This window comes from Athene noctua, chromosome 29, assembly GCF_965140245.1.
Source record: "Athene noctua chromosome 29, bAthNoc1.hap1.1, whole genome shotgun sequence".
Lineage (NCBI taxonomy): Eukaryota > Metazoa > Chordata > Aves > Strigiformes > Strigidae > Athene > Athene noctua.
In genome coordinates, this window is record NC_134065.1 from 1,928,186 (window position 1) to 1,944,944 (window position 16,759).

Genomic DNA, 16,759 nt, shown 5'->3' on the forward strand with positions numbered 1-16,759 from the left:
ACAGCAACGAGGAACTTGAGGCAATAAAGCAGCTGCTGACATGTTTTTTCTGAGGGGCCAGGGGCAGATAATTATTTAAAATCACGGATATTGAAAACGAACGCGGCAAAAAAGTCCGATTGTGGCAGCAAAGGGCTACAGCAGCATTTCCCCACCCGCAGGCTCCATGTGCTACAGCTCCCCGGCCCCTCACTCCTGTGCAGAAGGCTCTGATTCTTCTCCCACACACATCTAAGATACCATCAAGGTCACAAATTTGGCTTTAGTCAGCCCGAATCAGGCCCATCACCGCACTAAAGCAGCGTGCGAGCCCACAGCCAGGCGCTGGCTGTCAGGATTCTCCCTGTTGAGCCGAGTGGGGAATAGGAAATTCTCATCTCTTTCCAAAGATCCTGATGGCTTCCTTTTTTATTTCTTCACAAACTTTGATCAAATTGTGCAAGTCCGGCAGCTTTTCAGTCCCGCTGCAGGTTTCTTCTGGCCTGACAAGATGAGGCTGCGTCCGCCACGCGCAGAGTCCCGCTTCCACGATGATAAACCCCCCCCCCTCGCCACACACAGGATTTCCCCCCATCCTCACTGGGGCTCCTTGAGTGTCGCCAGGAGTTCTTGTTGCTCTTTACTAATTGCCTGGAAGGAAAACAACCGCCACTGGACTCAGCAAAGTGCTTTTCTGCACAGATGCCAGCGGTCAGGAACATGACCCCCTCATCCCACCCCCAGAAACATCCCACCCCACGCACAGAGGAAAACATCCAAGACCTCCAGTGAAAGGCCCAGGCCAATTCCAGCAGCACTCTGTGGCTCCTTGTGAGGCCTTTGGGAAGTGGAGAGCTTAAATACAGCACAGCCATTTGCTAGTCAAGCCACAGAACTGTGTTTCTTGCTCGCTGATGCTGCAAAGAGGTTTTTTTATTTGTTTATTTTTACCTGCCAGGCACGTTTGCGAGCTTCTATCAGCTGCTGCAGCTCCGCAATCCTGTCCCTCCCCGCAAGCACAGACTCCGCTACCTTCCTGTTCTCTTCTTCCTTCTCCTTTAGGATTTTCTGCAGGTATGCCCTGTGCTTCCAGAGATACGGCATCATGGCGCTGCAAATATCCTCTTCCGGGATTCCGCTGGGACGCCTGGGAACAAACTGGGATGTGAAGCCACCAGCCAGCAACAATCCTGCACAACAATTGCTCTCAAACACCTCAACTGAAAGTTCTGCTGCCGAAATGTATCAGCTCACCGGCTCCTCCAGCTCCGGATGCTCGAGGACAGCTAGAACACACGTGTCTAAAGCCTCCCGACGCCACACACGAAGGGAACGGGGGGAGACCTTCCCAAAACTCTGCCCTCTGTGAGGCCTGGAGGCAGGCAGGATGTAATTAACTTCCCCAAACACAGAAACAAGGAAGCGGGATGATACTTTTTGATTAAAAGACCCAGCCTGGCTTTAGGGCGGGCAAAAGGTGGCGTGTCCAACTTCCAGTGCGTGCTGAGGCCCTGAGCAAGGCAGCCCAGCCAGAAGTGCTTGGCTATTAGAACACCAGCCGTGGCTAAAAGACGCCTTCAGCCTTTGAAATTATTCAGAATTGAGTTCACCTCCCTCTGGCCTCAGCAGCACTAACCTCTCTGCGCTGAGGAAGCACAGATATGTGACCCAGAGAAGCGCAGACAAAACTTGTTTTCGATGAAATGACGTTGCTGTTAAGGTTTTTAAATTTTTTTTTTAAATTTCCTTGCCGCATAAAGGCCTACAGGACACATCAACACGACCCACACATTGCACGGGAACTGACTTTCACCCTTGAAGGAACATGCCTCCGCACACACGCCCCCCAGACCGCCTTCCACAAGACTACCCATACCATGCAGGCTCTTCCCGGTTCTTCGCCTCCTCCACGATATTATCCAGGGAATTAAAGAGCTGCTCCAGATTCCCTTCATCCTTTATCTCCTGGATCTCCTCCTGGGAAGGAAGGACACCACAGGGCTTCAGCAGGGCCCAAACCAAACTGACACAGCCATCATCCTGCTGGTGAGCCCTCGCTTTTCCCTGGATGAAGGCTATGTCCTGGGAATCACCAGCTATGGAGTCACCATCCCTTGAGGCATTTAAAAGACATGTAGACGAGGCGCTTGGGGACAGTGTTTAGTGGTAGAATTGGCAGCGTTAGGTTTAAGGTTGGACTCACAGAATCGTCTAGGTTGGAAAAGCCCCTGAAACTCCTCCAGCCCAACCATGACCCTCCCCCTGACCGTTCCCAACTCCCCCAGATCCCTCAGCGCTGGCTCAGCCCGACTCTTCAACCCCCCCAGGGATCCCGGGGACTCCCCCCTGCCCTGGGCAGCCCATTCCAACGCCCAACAGCCCCTTCTGCACAGAAATCCTTCCTCAGAGCCAGCCTGACCCTGCCCTGGGCAGCTTGAGGCCATTCCCTCGGGGCCTGGCGCTGGGGCCTTGGCTCCAGAGACTCATCCCCCCTCTCTGCCCCCTCCTGGCAGGGAGTTGTAGAGGGCCAGGAGGTCTCCCCTCAGCCTCCTCTTCTCCAGACTAAACTAAACTCGATGATCTTAAGGGCCGTTTCCAACCTAAATGATTCTACAGCTCCTTGTGGGGAAGACAGAGAGGTCTGGAAGGGTCCCTGGGGAGCGATCTTAACTTTCTGGTTTTGCCGTTCAAGAAATGTGTTTGCTACCCTTACTCTCAAGCAGCGCAGTGGTTTTACACCGAGGACGCGAAGCCCCTCCGAAGGCACGCACAGCCCCGAGAGCCCCCGCCTCCTCCTTCACCTTGATGGACGTCTGCAGCTGGGATATAAACTGGTCGTAAATGCTCCTGGTCATCTCGGGCTGCAGTTTGTAGAAGCAGCAGTAGCAGTTCGCAAACCTCTGGTAGCTGCAAAACCGGAGGGGAGGGGTGGGGGGGGTCACTGCAGGGGGCCGGTGCCTCCCCGCGGCAGGGCCCGGCCCAGGCCCCGCTTCTCCCGGAGAAGAGCCTCACCTCCCGGCAGCCACCAGCTTCTCCAGGAAGGTGTCCACCACGGCGGCGAACACCTGGGCGCGGCCCGGCGCAGCCGGTACGGACGGGCCGCTCCCGCCGCCCGCCGCCGCCTCCTCAGCGCCGCTCTGCGCCGCCGCCATTTCCAGCCGCCCGACGGCCCCGCCACCGCCGCCCATTGGCCGCCGCCACCGCCCGACGGCCTCGCCCATTGGCCACCGCCGCTGCCATTGGTGGGTGCGCTGGGCCCGCCCCTGCCCACTGCGCATGCCCGGAGCGCCGCGCTCCCCCCGCCCCCTCGGGAAGGGCCCTTTGGGGTGGGGGCGTGGCCAAGTGCGGCAGAGGGCGTGGCCACGCAGAGCTCAGCCCACCCCCGAACCAGGGCAGAACGGCTTAAGCATAAAAAACCCCAAAATAATAAAAATCACAGGGGCTGAAATGCTCCGTCTGCTGCATCAGGGCAGGAAAGGGCGAGCTGGCCCCTGCGCAGGGCGACCAGCACGATAACCAGATCCCGGGGTTAACTCCCACCCACCTCTGCTCCCAGGCACAATTAATATTCCCAGTTCATGAAATCAAACGATCAAGCCTGAAGAATTCAAAAGGGGAAGAGTAATCCATGTTCAGCACCAAAAGAGAGGGAAAAGCAGTAAATCCCATACATTCTCCCCTTGTCAAGATGCTGACTGTAACAGCTAACCAGAACTAACCACGGCTTGTAAAGGAAGATCTGGACTTGCAACTAATCCATGGTTTCCAGTACCACACCTGCTCTAGGCTGTTTTTTTCTGGCTTGTTCAGCTCTGCGCACTGTCACTGTCCCTGTTTTTCAGTCAGGCTCAGCTGGTCAGGTCCCTCCTAGTGCTCCTCAGAAGGCGAAGTGCTAAAACCAAGAACACAGCCTTGTGAAGTGACAGAAGCTGGCTGACTCCCCTGGAAAATGCACTCACCCAGACTAATGCGTTTTTAAACTCAGGCGTCAAATTGAAGGTCTCTGAAGTTTATTAGTTGTCAAGAACTTTGCTGGTTAAGAGAGGAATATTAAGCTTGAGAGCGTCTCCCTACGTTTGTGCTGTCTGCCACTTCTGCGACACACACCAAGACTTACCCTGCTGGTAACCAGCAGAGGCTGGTTATTATTGTTTCTTTTAATATTGGTATTACTACCGGCCTCGTGTGAGAACGGGGCTACCGTATGCTCAGGATACCTCCTCGCAACCTTGTAATGCTGCTGTTCCACTTTTTAGAGCAGAATCCGCCAACTGGTTTTGTCTTTTAAACAAGGAAATCGTGACAGAAGAGCCGCTTGCAGCATGTGCTGCTTGACCAGCTCTGTCAGTGGCTCAGGCACACATCACCTCATTTAACGCTGCGAAAAACAAAGGTGGGATTAAAAGGCCTTTGATGACTCAGCTGCAACCCCATTAAAGAGCACTGTGTCTTGTAACCAAGCTGTGCCTTAAACATAAAAGTCCCTCTCCAACTTCAGCAGCATCTGTCTGTACTTGTTCCACCTCCAGCAGAAACTGTGGCACATCCAGTCTCTGCCTGGGCTGAACTGCAGACGTCGGGATGAAGGTAAGAACCACGCTTAGCAAGTCCCAGGTGGAAAAGACGATGGGCAGCAGCCACAGTTCGGCAGGATCGAGGCTACAACCAGGAATCCCTCGATGGACAGAGGCGCTGATACGTCTGTTACTGGGAGGCGTCTCTCGGACACACGACTACCCGGGGTGAGCACCACACGTGGCACCAGGAGAGGCAAATCTCAAATACCGAGACCAGCAGAGGGAAGTCAAACTATTCCTTCCTTCCTCCTCCCCAAGAAGCAGCCTCTTGCTTCATCACTCGACTGCAAGTTTGCATCTGGTAAAAAGCACAGACCACAGCTTGGGGTTTTGATCCAGCAAGAGTGTGCAAAGAATCATCCTTGCCCTTCCCAAACAGGATAAGCAGGATTTAAACTTACAAAGTATTAGTGAACCTTACTTCTTATTCAATATGAACATGCCAATCAGGTTTGAACTGGATCAAAAGCCAGTACAAGCGTTTTTCTTCTTCCCCACCTCACATCCAGTTGGAGCTCTAATCACACTCGGTTCTCCTCTCGGCTGCTGGCAGCACAACAACCTGACACTTCCAAACACTTTTGTTTGTGCTTAAACTAACTAAAGGTGGGAAGTGGCAGCGGCCACCCTGAACATGCAGTATTGACACTCACATTGAACAAGGCCACAGAACAACCACTCAAGTCCCCCAGAAATCAGAATAAGCTTCCCTAAAATAAGAAAAAAATTAAATAACAACAGATTAAAAACATAGGTTAGGTGTCAAAATTGCCATCAGCTAGTTACAAACAGCCAGCTCAACTCCTAACTTGCCTACCAGGCAGCTTGCTGTTTGAAGGATGAGAGATAGGAAACATTTTCCAAGAACATACAAAAAAGGTATGTACAGATCTATTCAAAACGCAGTAAATAAGGTCTTAAGTGGCTCCAGGTTACTCTCGTCTCACATCTTCTAGAAATAAATGTGGGTGATTGGAGAAGTTTACTCGCCTACTCTATTTTTCCAGTTTCCCACAGTACAACTGCAATCAGCACCCAACCCACCAGAGGGCTCTGCTGCAGCCTGTCAGACTCCCCTCCTCGGAAGTCTGGCAAAAATTAAAATAACTTAAAAGAATAAACTGGCTTTTTGCTTCAGCCAGTAAGTCTTTAATTTAAAAAAAAAAAAAAAAGGAATTAAGAACTTGCCAGGATGCGTTCACACACCTGGCTGCTTCTGAATGAACTGTCACAGGCAAACAACATTGCCAAAGGTCACATTTTGATGGTTTTAAGCAGAAACAGCAGCAGACCATCGTATCACAATCAAATCTAAAGAGGTGAATTGCAGTTGCTCTTGCTTCTGCCTCATACTGTGAAACCAGCTAGAGACAAAGGAGACGGCAGCTGCCTCTCCTGAGCTTTCAACCGTGACGGTCCAAATTCAGCGGGTTCAACGGAAGGTTTCACTTGCAGCAGCTGCCTCTACCAGTGTCTCGAATCCACCAGCTCCGGGCGGAGGCTCAGCTTCTTCAGAGTTTCATAGCCCACCACGATGACGATGGTGGAAGGAGTCGCCGAGATGATGCGAGCAGAGAGGCCTTTAGTCAGGCCCCAGGGCCCTTCCTCCGCCATGAGCTGTCTGAAGGTGAGGACGATGGAGCTCTTGCCTTCCACCTGCAAAGCCAGAAGAAATATTCACCGAGCTGCCAGACTTCGTGCTGAACTGCTCTGGGGTTCTGCTCCAATTGAAGACTCTAGAGACTACAGATCAGCCTGTCCAATAACCTTGATCTAGTCTCCAGAACTCCCTGAGGGAGGGGAAAAAAAAAATAAGTAAGAAGTCCTAAAGAGGCAGCAGTAAGTGGGATATTAGAGCTGTCAACTCCTTCCTCCCATCTAGAAGGGGCTGGATCAACACAACAGTTCAAGTCTCACTAAAACTGACGCTGCTCCAAGCACCTCTCCTTTTCTGAAGGATGCCACATCTTCTGCGGAACCTCATTTGAGGCAGGTGAAGGCAGCCTCGCTACCTGAGCCGCCTCCCATTAATGCTGACTGCAAACTAAGCAGCACGGTATCTAGGACAGAACAACCTACGAACCGAGAGAAAAGGGAAGCAGTTTACCTGAAGCCAGAGAGATCAAAGAGCCGAGACCAAACCCCACCCCTGCATCATGCTGCTGTTGCAGACAGACGTGCTGAGCAGGCTGAGCTTACCTGAACCCGAGCCCTGATGACATCCATGGGGTTGGTGAGCGTGGAAGCTGTCGCAGCTGCGAGCGGCCCCGATATAGCTTGCAGGAGGAGATGGGGACAGTCTTTAGGAGTCAAGCTCGAAAGCTGTTCTGGGAACAGGAGAGAGTGTAAAATTTCAGACGAGTGGCTGCTTATCCTTATCTCCACCTGCTAATTGAGACTGATTTGCTGGGGGCAGAATCCTTGATTTACAACCTGTCACAGAACCCCAGACTCATCTGGGTTGGAAAAGCCCCTGAAGCTCCTCCAGCCCAGCCATGACCCTCCCCCTGACCGTTCCCAACTCCCCCAGATCCCTCAGCGCTGGCTCAGCCCGACTCTTCAACCCCCCCAGGGATCCCGGGGACTCCCCCCTGCCCTGGGCAGCCCATTCCAACGCCCAACAGCCCCTTCTGCACAGAAATCCTTCCTCAGAGCCAGCCTGACCCTGCCCTGGGCAGCTTGAGGCCATTCCCTCGGGGCCTGGCGCTGGGGCCTTGGCTCCAGAGACTCACCCCCCTCTCTGCCCCCTCCTGGCAGGGAGTTGCAGAGGGCCAGGAGGTCTCCCCTCAGCCTCCTCTTCTCCAGAGTGAACCCCCCCAGTTCCCCCAGCCGCTCCCCAGCAGACCTGTGCTCCAGACCCTGCCCCAGCTCCGTTGCCCTTCTCTGGCCACGCTCGAGTCATTCAATGGCCTTTTTGGGGTGAGGGGCCCAAAACTGAACCCAGGAATCGAGGGGCGGCCTCCCCAGTGCCGAGCCCAGGGCTCAGATCCCTCCCCTGTCCCTGCTGGCCACGCCAGGGCTGGTACAAGCCAGGATGCCGTTGCCCTCCTTGGCCCCCTGGGCACACTCTGGCTCATTCTCACCCCCCAGTCCCTCTCTGACCGGCAGCTCTCCAGCCACCCCTCCCCAGGCCTGTAGCCCTGCTGGGGGTTGTTGTGTCCCAAGGGCAGAAGTCACCCACAGCACGTCCAAGTGGTGCTTTCCACACCCACCAGAAAGTTAGCAAAGCACAGGGAGCAAGTGGCTCAGAGCTCCATCATGCAGCCTCTGGTCAGCTCAAACACAGGCTCTCAGACCCACTGGGCAGAAAAGGCTTGTACATCCCCAAAACAGAGCATGGAAACGTTTACCCCCCCCTTTAAAAAGCAGAGGGGGAAACCTTTAGACAAGGCTATCATGTTGTCTGTGGAGATTTGTGTGGATCCAGAAAGCTGTCACTGCCACAGAGCTCACTGTCTCAGAGATATCCCCACGGTATCCTGCTGGGGTGTCTCGGAGGAGAAACACGCTGGGCTCTGCTCATCCCAGGGATTTCCTCACTCTGCTACCTGGCAACCAGGACTGGAAACTCCCACACTTTTACTGATTCAAGTTGTAGGGAAGACAGTCCAAAAGTCCCACTTTCTTTGGGCATGTGGTGGTTGTGTCTATCTGGTGAGAGGGAAGGAAGCTGCTTTGTTTGCAACCCGGAACGCCGATCGGAATCGCTGCCAGCAGTGTACTTTGAGCCCTGGGAAGGTCCAGTGACCCGGGCTGCTGCCGGCTGAGATCAGCACATGACCCAGGGATGGAGAAAAGGGACTAGAAAATGCAGCCAAAGCCGAGATGTACTGACAGCCAGGGCTACATTTACCATCAGACCTACTCTTTCACTGCAGAACACCAGGAAAGAGAGCAAACATCTGAAAGAGGCAAGTCCAGATCAACTTGTGTATTCTCAGATGGCCACTTTTGAACCTTTTCCCCATGAAAGTCTTACAATTGATACAGTGGATTCGGTATTAAAAATTTTTGACATGGAGAGCAAAGGGACCACTCTCAAAAAGCACAGGCAGGATCAACATCCCAAACGGCTGTTGCCATTTAAACGCAGCACTGATGTGTAACTGATGGTCCCCACTGTCACCAGACTGGGCCCACTCTGATAAACAAACTGGGCATTTGAGACACCTGTATTTTTAAGAGCAGGTGATTTCTGAGATATACTTTAAGCCTTATACAGTGAAATCTAAGCCTCTCACTATCATCACTTTTAGGCAGATTGCTACTAGGTAAATATTAGCCTAAAAACCACGTGCAAAGTTGCACGACAGAAATCTAAAGGAGTATCAAGGGAAAATACATAAATCTTAGCTGGACAATACCATTAGTATTTGGGAACACCCTGAGGATTACCAGAGCTGAGCTATGGAGAGAACGTACTGTTAAATGTAGTTTTATATCACAAGGCTTGGTGCCAGTTTTAAAGCTCTGGAAACTGAACCATGATCTTAAGACACAAAAGCACAGAAGAGTCACCGTCAGCAGCTCTGTGTCTGGGTGGAGAGCGGTGACAAGTGGCATCCTCAGGGGCTGTGGTGGGGCTGGTGCTGTGTAACAGCTTTGCTGGGGACGTGGGCAGTGGCATCGACGCACCCTCAGCAAGTTCACTGACAACACCGAGCTGTGTGGTGCGGGGGACACGCTGGGGGAAGGGATGTGCTACCCCAAGGGACCTGGACAGGCTGGAGAGGTGGGGCTGTGTCAACCTCATGGAGTTCAACAAGGCCAAGGGCAAGGTCCTGCCCGTGGCTCGGGGCAATCCCCAGCACATACCCAGGCTGGGCGAGGAGGGGCTGGAGAGCAGCCCCCAGGAGAAGGACTTGGGGGGGGTTGGTGGGTGGTAAACTGCCTGTGAGCCACCAACGGGTGCTGGCAGCCCAGAAAGGGCCCCGTGTGCTGGGCTGCACCCAGAGCAGGGTGGGCACAGGGCCGGGGGGGGATTCTCCCCCTCTGCTCCGCTCTGGGAGACCCCCCTGCAGGGCTGGGTCCAGCTCTGGGGCACCAACAGCAGAAGGACACGGACCTGCTTGAGCGGGGCCAGAGGAGGCCACGGAGATGCTGGGGGGGCTGGAGCACCCCCTGTGAGGACAGGCTGGGAGAGTTGGGGGGTTCAGCTGGAGGAGAGAAGGCTCCGGGGAGACCTTAGAGCGGCCCCCCAGGGCTGAAAGGGGCTGCGGGATCGGGGGGAGGGACTCTTGATCAAGGGGGTAGGGATAGGTTGAGGGGAAACAGTTTTAAAATGAATGAGGGGAGATTAAGATGAGATCTAAATTCTTCCCTGTGAGAGTGGTGAGGCCCTGGCACAGGTTGCCCAGAGAAGCGGGGGCTGCCCCCTCCCTGGAAGGGTTCAAGGCCAGGTTGGACGGGGCTTTGGGCAACCTAAGCTAGTGGAAGGTGGCCCTGCCCATGGCAGAGGGGTGGGAACTGGATGAAATTTAAGGTCTCTTCCAACCCAAACCAGTCTGTTATTTGGTTTTGCTCTGAGACTTGTGGCTCTAGAAGTATTTTGCCATATACGAGACTCCCAAGTTGATGTGAGCTGAAGGACAAATTATACTTACACGGTGGCTTCAAAACTCTGCCCAGTGCCAGACGAGATCCTTCCTCACTTCCATGCAAAGTCAGCATCGTTTGGGATTAGTGGAAAGTTCAAGTAGATATATCGAGTCCCTCTTGCCTAGAGCTATCTAGTTTTAAGTCCTCTAGCACTGAGACCTCTACTCTTTGATTTGGCATTTAAAACAATGCTCTGCTCAACCTCCCTCCCAACATCCGCAGAATTCGTCTAAATTGGATACAGCTTTTTGTCTGGGGGTTCTGCACCCACCCCAAACCAAAGAGAAAGCAAATCACACTGTGTCCAGAGTTTCAGAGTGGATCTGAGGTGCTTTTAGGTCTCCTGGGATAAGATCCTTTCACTTACCGGCATAGAAGTGGTAGAAGGGCCACCAGACTGCACTGTTGGGAATATAGGTGAGCAGCGAGGCCACGTAGCCCCTGTAGAAGCCTCGAAAGCCATCGGCCTTGAAAATCTGTACAATGATGTCCTTGGTTTGGCCAAAGACCAACATCCGCTTGCCATCTTGGTTCTGCACCTTAAACCTGCCCATGCTTTCCCCTTTTCTCTGCATCATAAGATGCTGGGAGATGACATCGATGGGCACCGTGATGCTCTGGGCCACCAGAGAGGCTGAGCCACCGGCCACCAGAGACTTCACAGCGTTGTTGTTGTTGTACCGTGACACATACTTTCGGGTGAGCTCATACGTTGTCACATAGCACTGTCCAGAGATCAGGGTGAAAGTGTTGACCAAAAAGCCACGGTAGAGCCCAGCTGTCCCTTCTGTCCGCAGGATTTTCACAAAAGCATCAAAAGTCCCGTTGTATAGGCTCTTGCCCTTCTGAACCTGCAACCGTGTCCGGATGAGCGTGAAGGGGTAAACGCTCACCCGGATCATCATAGTCATGCAAATCCCAAACACGTAGAATTTCCTTTTGTCCAGGTGCTCCCACTCGATGATGGGGATGTTGCGTTTGTCCTCCATGACTCCTCGGAGTGGGGTAGGAGAGGTGGCGTGTCCCAGATCTACCTCAAAAGTACAGAACGGATCCAGGCTCAGCCCTCCTGTCTGGACTGACTAGGCTGAGGTGCTGGCATCTGAAACGAGAGACACTTTCAGTAGAGGACGAAGCACCTCGGTTAGCTAAAGCACCCTACCTCGCCTAACTTTGCTGATTTTCCTGCCCTTGTGTAAACCATTCCGCTGGCGGAGCGGTGGGACCACGACCTCATCACGCAGTTGACGGCGCGTTCTGATGTCACCGTAGCTCGTTGTTAAACTCTAACAGCACATGCAGCAGTTCTCACGATGGTCTAGACTACTCTGCTGCAAATCCAAGCTTGCCAGACTTCGCAAAGCGGTTTGAGATCCACAGAGGAAGAGCCTTGTCCCAAAAGCAAGCACTACCTTTTAAGGAGCACGCAGGAACATGGACCAAAGCAGCTTCTCCCCAGTCATTCCGGGTTTGGGATGCTCCTGGATGTCAGGATGTCACTTGTCAGTCCCAGGCTCTGTACAAAGAAGGAAGCGACAAGTCTCCATTTGTGTTCCCAGATTCCCTGCACAAATGAGACATGTTTTTCTGGGTGTTTCCATTTTGACTGTCCTAAAGCTGGAGGGTAATGCAAGCCAGGGAAGGGATTGGAAGGGAAGGTTGTGAAAAGAGGGGGCAACAACGAGAGAACGAGGCAAATGCAAACAGCCACGTAGAGTCTCCACGTTGATGACTGAGACCCTGAAAAGAAAGGGTTAACAGTCCCTGCTCAGGGATCTCGCAGCTGAGCAGGGCCTAACTGCATTTTCAGCTAAGGTGAGCAAAGTTCATCCTCACTTCCGATAGCGCACCATCACTTCTGGTAACGCTGACAAAGCTGCCATCCCCCCAGCCCTGGCAGCACGCAGAGTGCCAGGAGCGGAGGGGTGAGGAGGGGAGGGCCTGGCTCAGCCTCCCCCAGCAGACCCTGCCCCTGGCTCCTGCCCCCTGCGCTCCGGCTGCGGCTCATCCCCGCCCAGCAGCCACCAACAGCTGCTTCCCCAGGACAAGACTCTCAGCAGCTCCATCCGCTGCCCTTTTGGCTGGAATTTGCTCAAACTTGGTGTATGATTAACCAAGCTTGAAAAGAAGCTTATCTCCTTGCTGGGCAAGTTATATACAAGCAAAAAGAGAAGAGCATCTCAAAGAATCACCTCAATATGAAACCGAATCCTTCACTGACCACAAGGATTTTCTTTCTGTATCAGAAAAAGCCTCCAGGTTTTCAGGAGTAACAGAATACTAAATTTTTAGAAAGGGCTCGACTGCTGCTGCATCACAGCTTACATTTGAGGCTCTGGCAAACGGGTATTTGAAGTCTGTGCACAGGCACGAGCTGAGCTGTCAAAGAGCAGAGCCAGACCAAGCAGCTCCACTTGCAAATGTAGAAACTGGAACAAGCGTGCCCGAACCAGGAAACCGAAAACAGATTCACTTTCAGCGTCGACTGAGCGAGAACTCAAATTTAACATGAGATTCATTCGACATCACAGACCGATTTGGGGGCTATTTTATGTTATCAGTGTAATGCAGGAAGACCACAGCATAAACGTCTCCAAATTGCAGGTTTCGTGAAGAGAGCTCAAAGAGCCAAGAACCATCTGGTTAGAAATGCCGTAACAAAACAATGGCAATTATCTACCTCCGGCGCAGAGAAGAAATTACAGTTATGGAATTAAGGGGGTGTGTGCTATTAACAGCCCATTTCATTGCCTATCTGCCAACAAAATATTTGCTTAACATCAATAAACAGTGTTACAGGCTGCCATGGCTCCTGCTGATGGACAGTGAAGTTAAAAAATACCCAAGGGCATCCAGGTCCAATAGAGAGGGTGGGGGAAACTCTGTTTTACCTAGTACAAAGAAAACTACACTTCATTGTTACAGTCAATTGGCTTGTCAGATAACGCATAACAAATGCCATGGCTTGTCTAAACAAAAGTTGTATTGCTTTAATTATAATTACAGTATTACTGGTTCACTAATACAGGCATAATTAGACAGCATAAAGCTTCCTACACAGGAATTACCTGCACACAGCACCTATGAAAACATAATTTTGTTCTTGTTAGGAGTCCCACTAGCTTAATATTTAAAAAAAAAAAGTCTAGCCAATGCAATTTCCTGGTGAAGCCTGAGGGTTTAGTCCATACTTCAAATTCCTCTGCCACCCAAAACCTGAACCATATGTAACAGAGCTCCCCACATCAAAGGTAAGGTGTACCTGCTAAGAAAAATCCTCAGTGTTGCAATAAGGGAAACAAATAAATAATAATAAAAAAGCATCCCTGATTTTTATTTCGGTTTATGTGCTACAGTGCTTTGTCTTTAAAATTTTAGCCTCCTTGAGGAAATAACTGTATCTTCTTTGGACTCTTACTGATTTCTTTGAGGATCTAAACTAGAAATCCAATGTCAGTTTAATCCCAGGGCTCGCAAGCAAAGTTCCTCCTGTGGGGAGGTGAGGAGGGAAGGCACCCTGGCATCACCAGGGACGCTTCACGGCCACAATTCTCACTCTGCCAAGATAAGAATTTTGCTCAGAGCATTTATCTTTCCAGAAATTAAATCCAGAGCCTTTCTCAGAGCAACAATCCTGTCGCGCCCAGTTTCAATTTGATGATCTTTTGGGGAGATCGATATAAAAGTAATTGCTAAATCTCAAAAGAACTGACCCGCCTTCCAAAATGAAATACAAGTACACCAGCTTCCCTCCCAGGTCACAGAGCCATTCTGTACTTCAACACTCGAAGCTTCCACGCCAAAACTACAGTCCAATAGATCTATACAGATGGTGACTTCTCACTATGAATAGAAAAGCATTTCTTGAGTTTCTGCCTAGAAATTAAAGCAGAGGATTACCAAGCAGACTGCACCTGCTTCTGCTCTCTCATTAGTTTGTTGCCTGACCTACAGGATACAGCTTCAGTCTTCTAACACAGATCACAACCCCCCAACTTATCTCCTCTTTAATTCAGCCCTATCAATCTGTTCTCCAAACCGTTTTTGCTGCAGCTGTATCTAAACATGATTCTTTGGCAAATAAAGACAGGGCCTTTGTGTACCCCTGGCCAAGGATGTCTCCTGCTCAGCATACTAATGCCTTCGCACGACGGCCTGGGAACCATCCAGAAGTAGTCGGTGAGGCCGCCCTTCCGAGCTCCAACCGCCGTACACGGTTGCCTGTGGAGATGCTCTCAAGTGGGAAAACACGAGATCAAACAAATCCACTACAAGTCTCTCAAATTTGAAGCCTTTTATCTGTGCCACGCTACGCCGAACCCGGTCTAAGGAGGCAGCTCCGTTTTGTCTTTACCGTGGCGCTCCTTAAATTTACCCCGGGATTGAAGTGGATATAAAAACAGCCTGGGTGATAATCTGCAGGCCCTCAGCGAGCCGCTGCCTCTCTGTAAACGATGAGGCGGAGACACTGGAAGGCCAGCGCTTCCCAGCACACCCACAACCTCCCGTAAGCAGGAGCTGGGCAGCTGGCGCAGCCACCCGCCCTCCCACCTTAGAGATAAAGCCATCAGCGCTGACGTTTGGCCAGACAAAAAAAAAAAACAAAAACCCAACAACCCAAAACAAAACAAACAACCCGATGTGCTGTAAAAGCGGCGAACACGTGCAAAGTTTGGTACAGTACCCGCTCAAGGTCACCGTGTGGATGAGCAGTCGTGCAGACGCGAAGCCTTTCCCAGCGCCGCGGTTTCATGTCGCAGGGTGTCCCCCGCTCTCCCCCACTGCGTCCTGCAGCCCCCCCGAAGACGCCGGGAGCCTCCATCCCCTTCCCCGCCGCCACCCTTTATCCCGCCTGCCCCTGGGCTCCTCAGTAGCGCAGCACCCACCTCCTCACCCAAAGGGATCTTGCACCAAACCGCCTCCCCCGACCTCTCCCCGCGGCCCGGCCCCGCGCTGCCCCTCAGCCCGGCTTCCCTGCGGGCCCCGGAGCTCCCCCCGCCAGCCGCCCCCGCCTGTCCCGGGTGCTCCCCATCACCCACCTGCCGCGGACCACCACGCTCCCACCCCGCAGCCAGCCCCGCACCCCGACCCCCCCAGCAGCTTCCTAACCCCACCCACCAGCTGCCCGCCCTCCACCATCCCGCCGCCGCCAGCACCGGCCCCGAGCCGGGCCACCACCGTCCTGCCCCGCCGCCACTCGCCCAAGCCAGGCCTCGGAGCCCCCCCCGCAGCCTCCTGCCCCGCTCCCCGGGCCCGGCCTCCTCCGCCTCCGCCTCCGCCTCCGCCGCCGCCGCCGCCGCCGCCCCCTCACCTCAAGCCGGCGGGCGGGAGGCCCCCGGCCCGCCCCGCCCCGCCGCCGGCCGGTCCCGCCACCCCATGGCCGCTCCCCCCCGTCGGTGGCCGCCGGCCGGAAGTGAACGGCGGCAGCACGTCGGGGCGTCACGCGCCACCCGACCAATCAGCGCCCGAGCGCCGGCGCCATCTTGGGAAAGGGCTGACGCCGCTCCGGAAGCGATCTCGCCCACTTCCGGCCTCAGTAAAGAGGGCGGCGGCCCCTCGGCCCCGGGCGGACGGGCAGGGAACGGAGTGCGCATGCGCACAGCGGGAAGCCTGGCCTGCGCCCTCACCTTAAAGGGACAGCACCGAGTGACACCTCTTAAAGGGACAGCGGCCCCTTAACGGCTGGGTGCGACTCCTCTCTTCCACGGGAAGAATTCACGTGTTGGGTGGTGGAAGGGCAGAGGGCACGGCGGGGTGGGGAAAACAGCGCTGAAAGGAGATGTTCAGGACATGTTGCCTCGATGATACTTATGTGGCTTCTCAGTTGGTGTAAAAGTCTCGAGTTGAATGGATTTGTGGATGTCTCCTGGGAGGTTAGAAATTGTTTAAAATTTTAAAACGAAAAAAAAAGAAAAAAAAGGAGGAACAGCTGAGGGAACTGGGGGGGTTCAGTCTGGAGCAGAGGAGGCTGAGGGGAGACCTCCTGGCCCTCTGCAACTCCCTGCCAGGAGGGGGCAGAGAGGGGGGTGAGTCTCTGGAGCCAAGGCCCCAGCGCCAGGCCCCGAGGGAATGGCCTCAAGCTGCCCAGGGCAGGGTCAGGCTGGCTCTGAGGAAGGATTTCTGTGCAGAAGGGGCTGTTGGGCGTTGGAATGGGCTGCCCAGGGCAGGGGGGAGTCCCCGGGACCCCTGGGGGGGTTGAAGAGTCGGGCTGAGCCAGCGCTGAGGGATCTGGGGGAGTTGGGAACGGTCAGGGGGAGGGTCATGGTTGGGCTGGAGGAGCTTCAGGGGCTTTTCCAGCCCAGATGAGTCTGGGGTTCTGTGCAAGGACGGGAGTGATGGGTGGGGGCAAGAGGGACATTTCCCCCTTCTGCTGGGTGGGTGGGTCTCTCCCTCACCCCGCACATGCACACCCCCACGTTGCACAGATGTGCACATCCCCCCCACACCCCCCAGCCTGGCGCTGCCCTCCTGGGGCTGCTCCTTGGACCCAGCAGCACAACGCAGTAGCTTTTCCTTTTTAATAAAAAAATCAAATATACAAAGAACAGGAAAATTTACAGCTGGTTTGTCTTAAAAAAAGAAGGCTCAACATCATCAAAAAAGCA

The 16,759-nt window shown here is 53.6% G+C and overlaps 2 protein-coding genes across 5 annotated transcripts; both read right to left on the reverse strand.

Moving 5' to 3' along the window:
- Positions 1–15: 15 nt before the first annotated feature.
- Positions 16–3,165, reverse strand: PMF1 (polyamine modulated factor 1). Its single transcript, XM_074928861.1, has 5 exons — positions 2,992–3,165; positions 2,781–2,886; positions 1,856–1,956; positions 931–1,126; positions 16–630 (listed from the first exon to the last, which is right to left on the reverse strand). The coding sequence occupies exons 1-5, from the start codon at positions 3,129–3,131 to the stop codon at positions 577–579; spliced, it is 597 nt and encodes a 198-aa protein (XP_074784962.1). The 5' UTR covers positions 3,132–3,165; the 3' UTR covers positions 16–576.
- Positions 3,166–3,972: 807 nt separating this feature from the next.
- On the reverse strand, positions 3,973–15,578 carry SLC25A44 (solute carrier family 25 member 44). 4 transcript variants are annotated; one of them, XM_074929209.1, is made up of 5 exons: positions 15,466–15,578; positions 11,567–11,670; positions 10,522–11,256; positions 6,756–6,883; positions 3,973–6,212 (listed from the first exon to the last, which is right to left on the reverse strand). In XM_074929209.1, the coding sequence occupies exons 3-5, from the start codon at positions 11,141–11,143 to the stop codon at positions 6,021–6,023; spliced, it is 942 nt and encodes a 313-aa protein (XP_074785310.1). In that variant the 5' UTR covers positions 11,144–11,256; positions 11,567–11,670; positions 15,466–15,578; the 3' UTR covers positions 3,973–6,020. The 4 variants fall into 4 exon arrangements, with proteins under 4 accessions (XP_074785310.1, XP_074785312.1, XP_074785313.1 ...); XM_074929211.1 differs by having other exon boundaries at positions 10,522–11,184; positions 11,317–11,670; XM_074929212.1 differs by lacking the exon at positions 11,567–11,670 and having other exon boundaries at positions 15,466–15,561.
- Between the last annotated feature and the right edge of the window lie 1,181 nt (positions 15,579–16,759).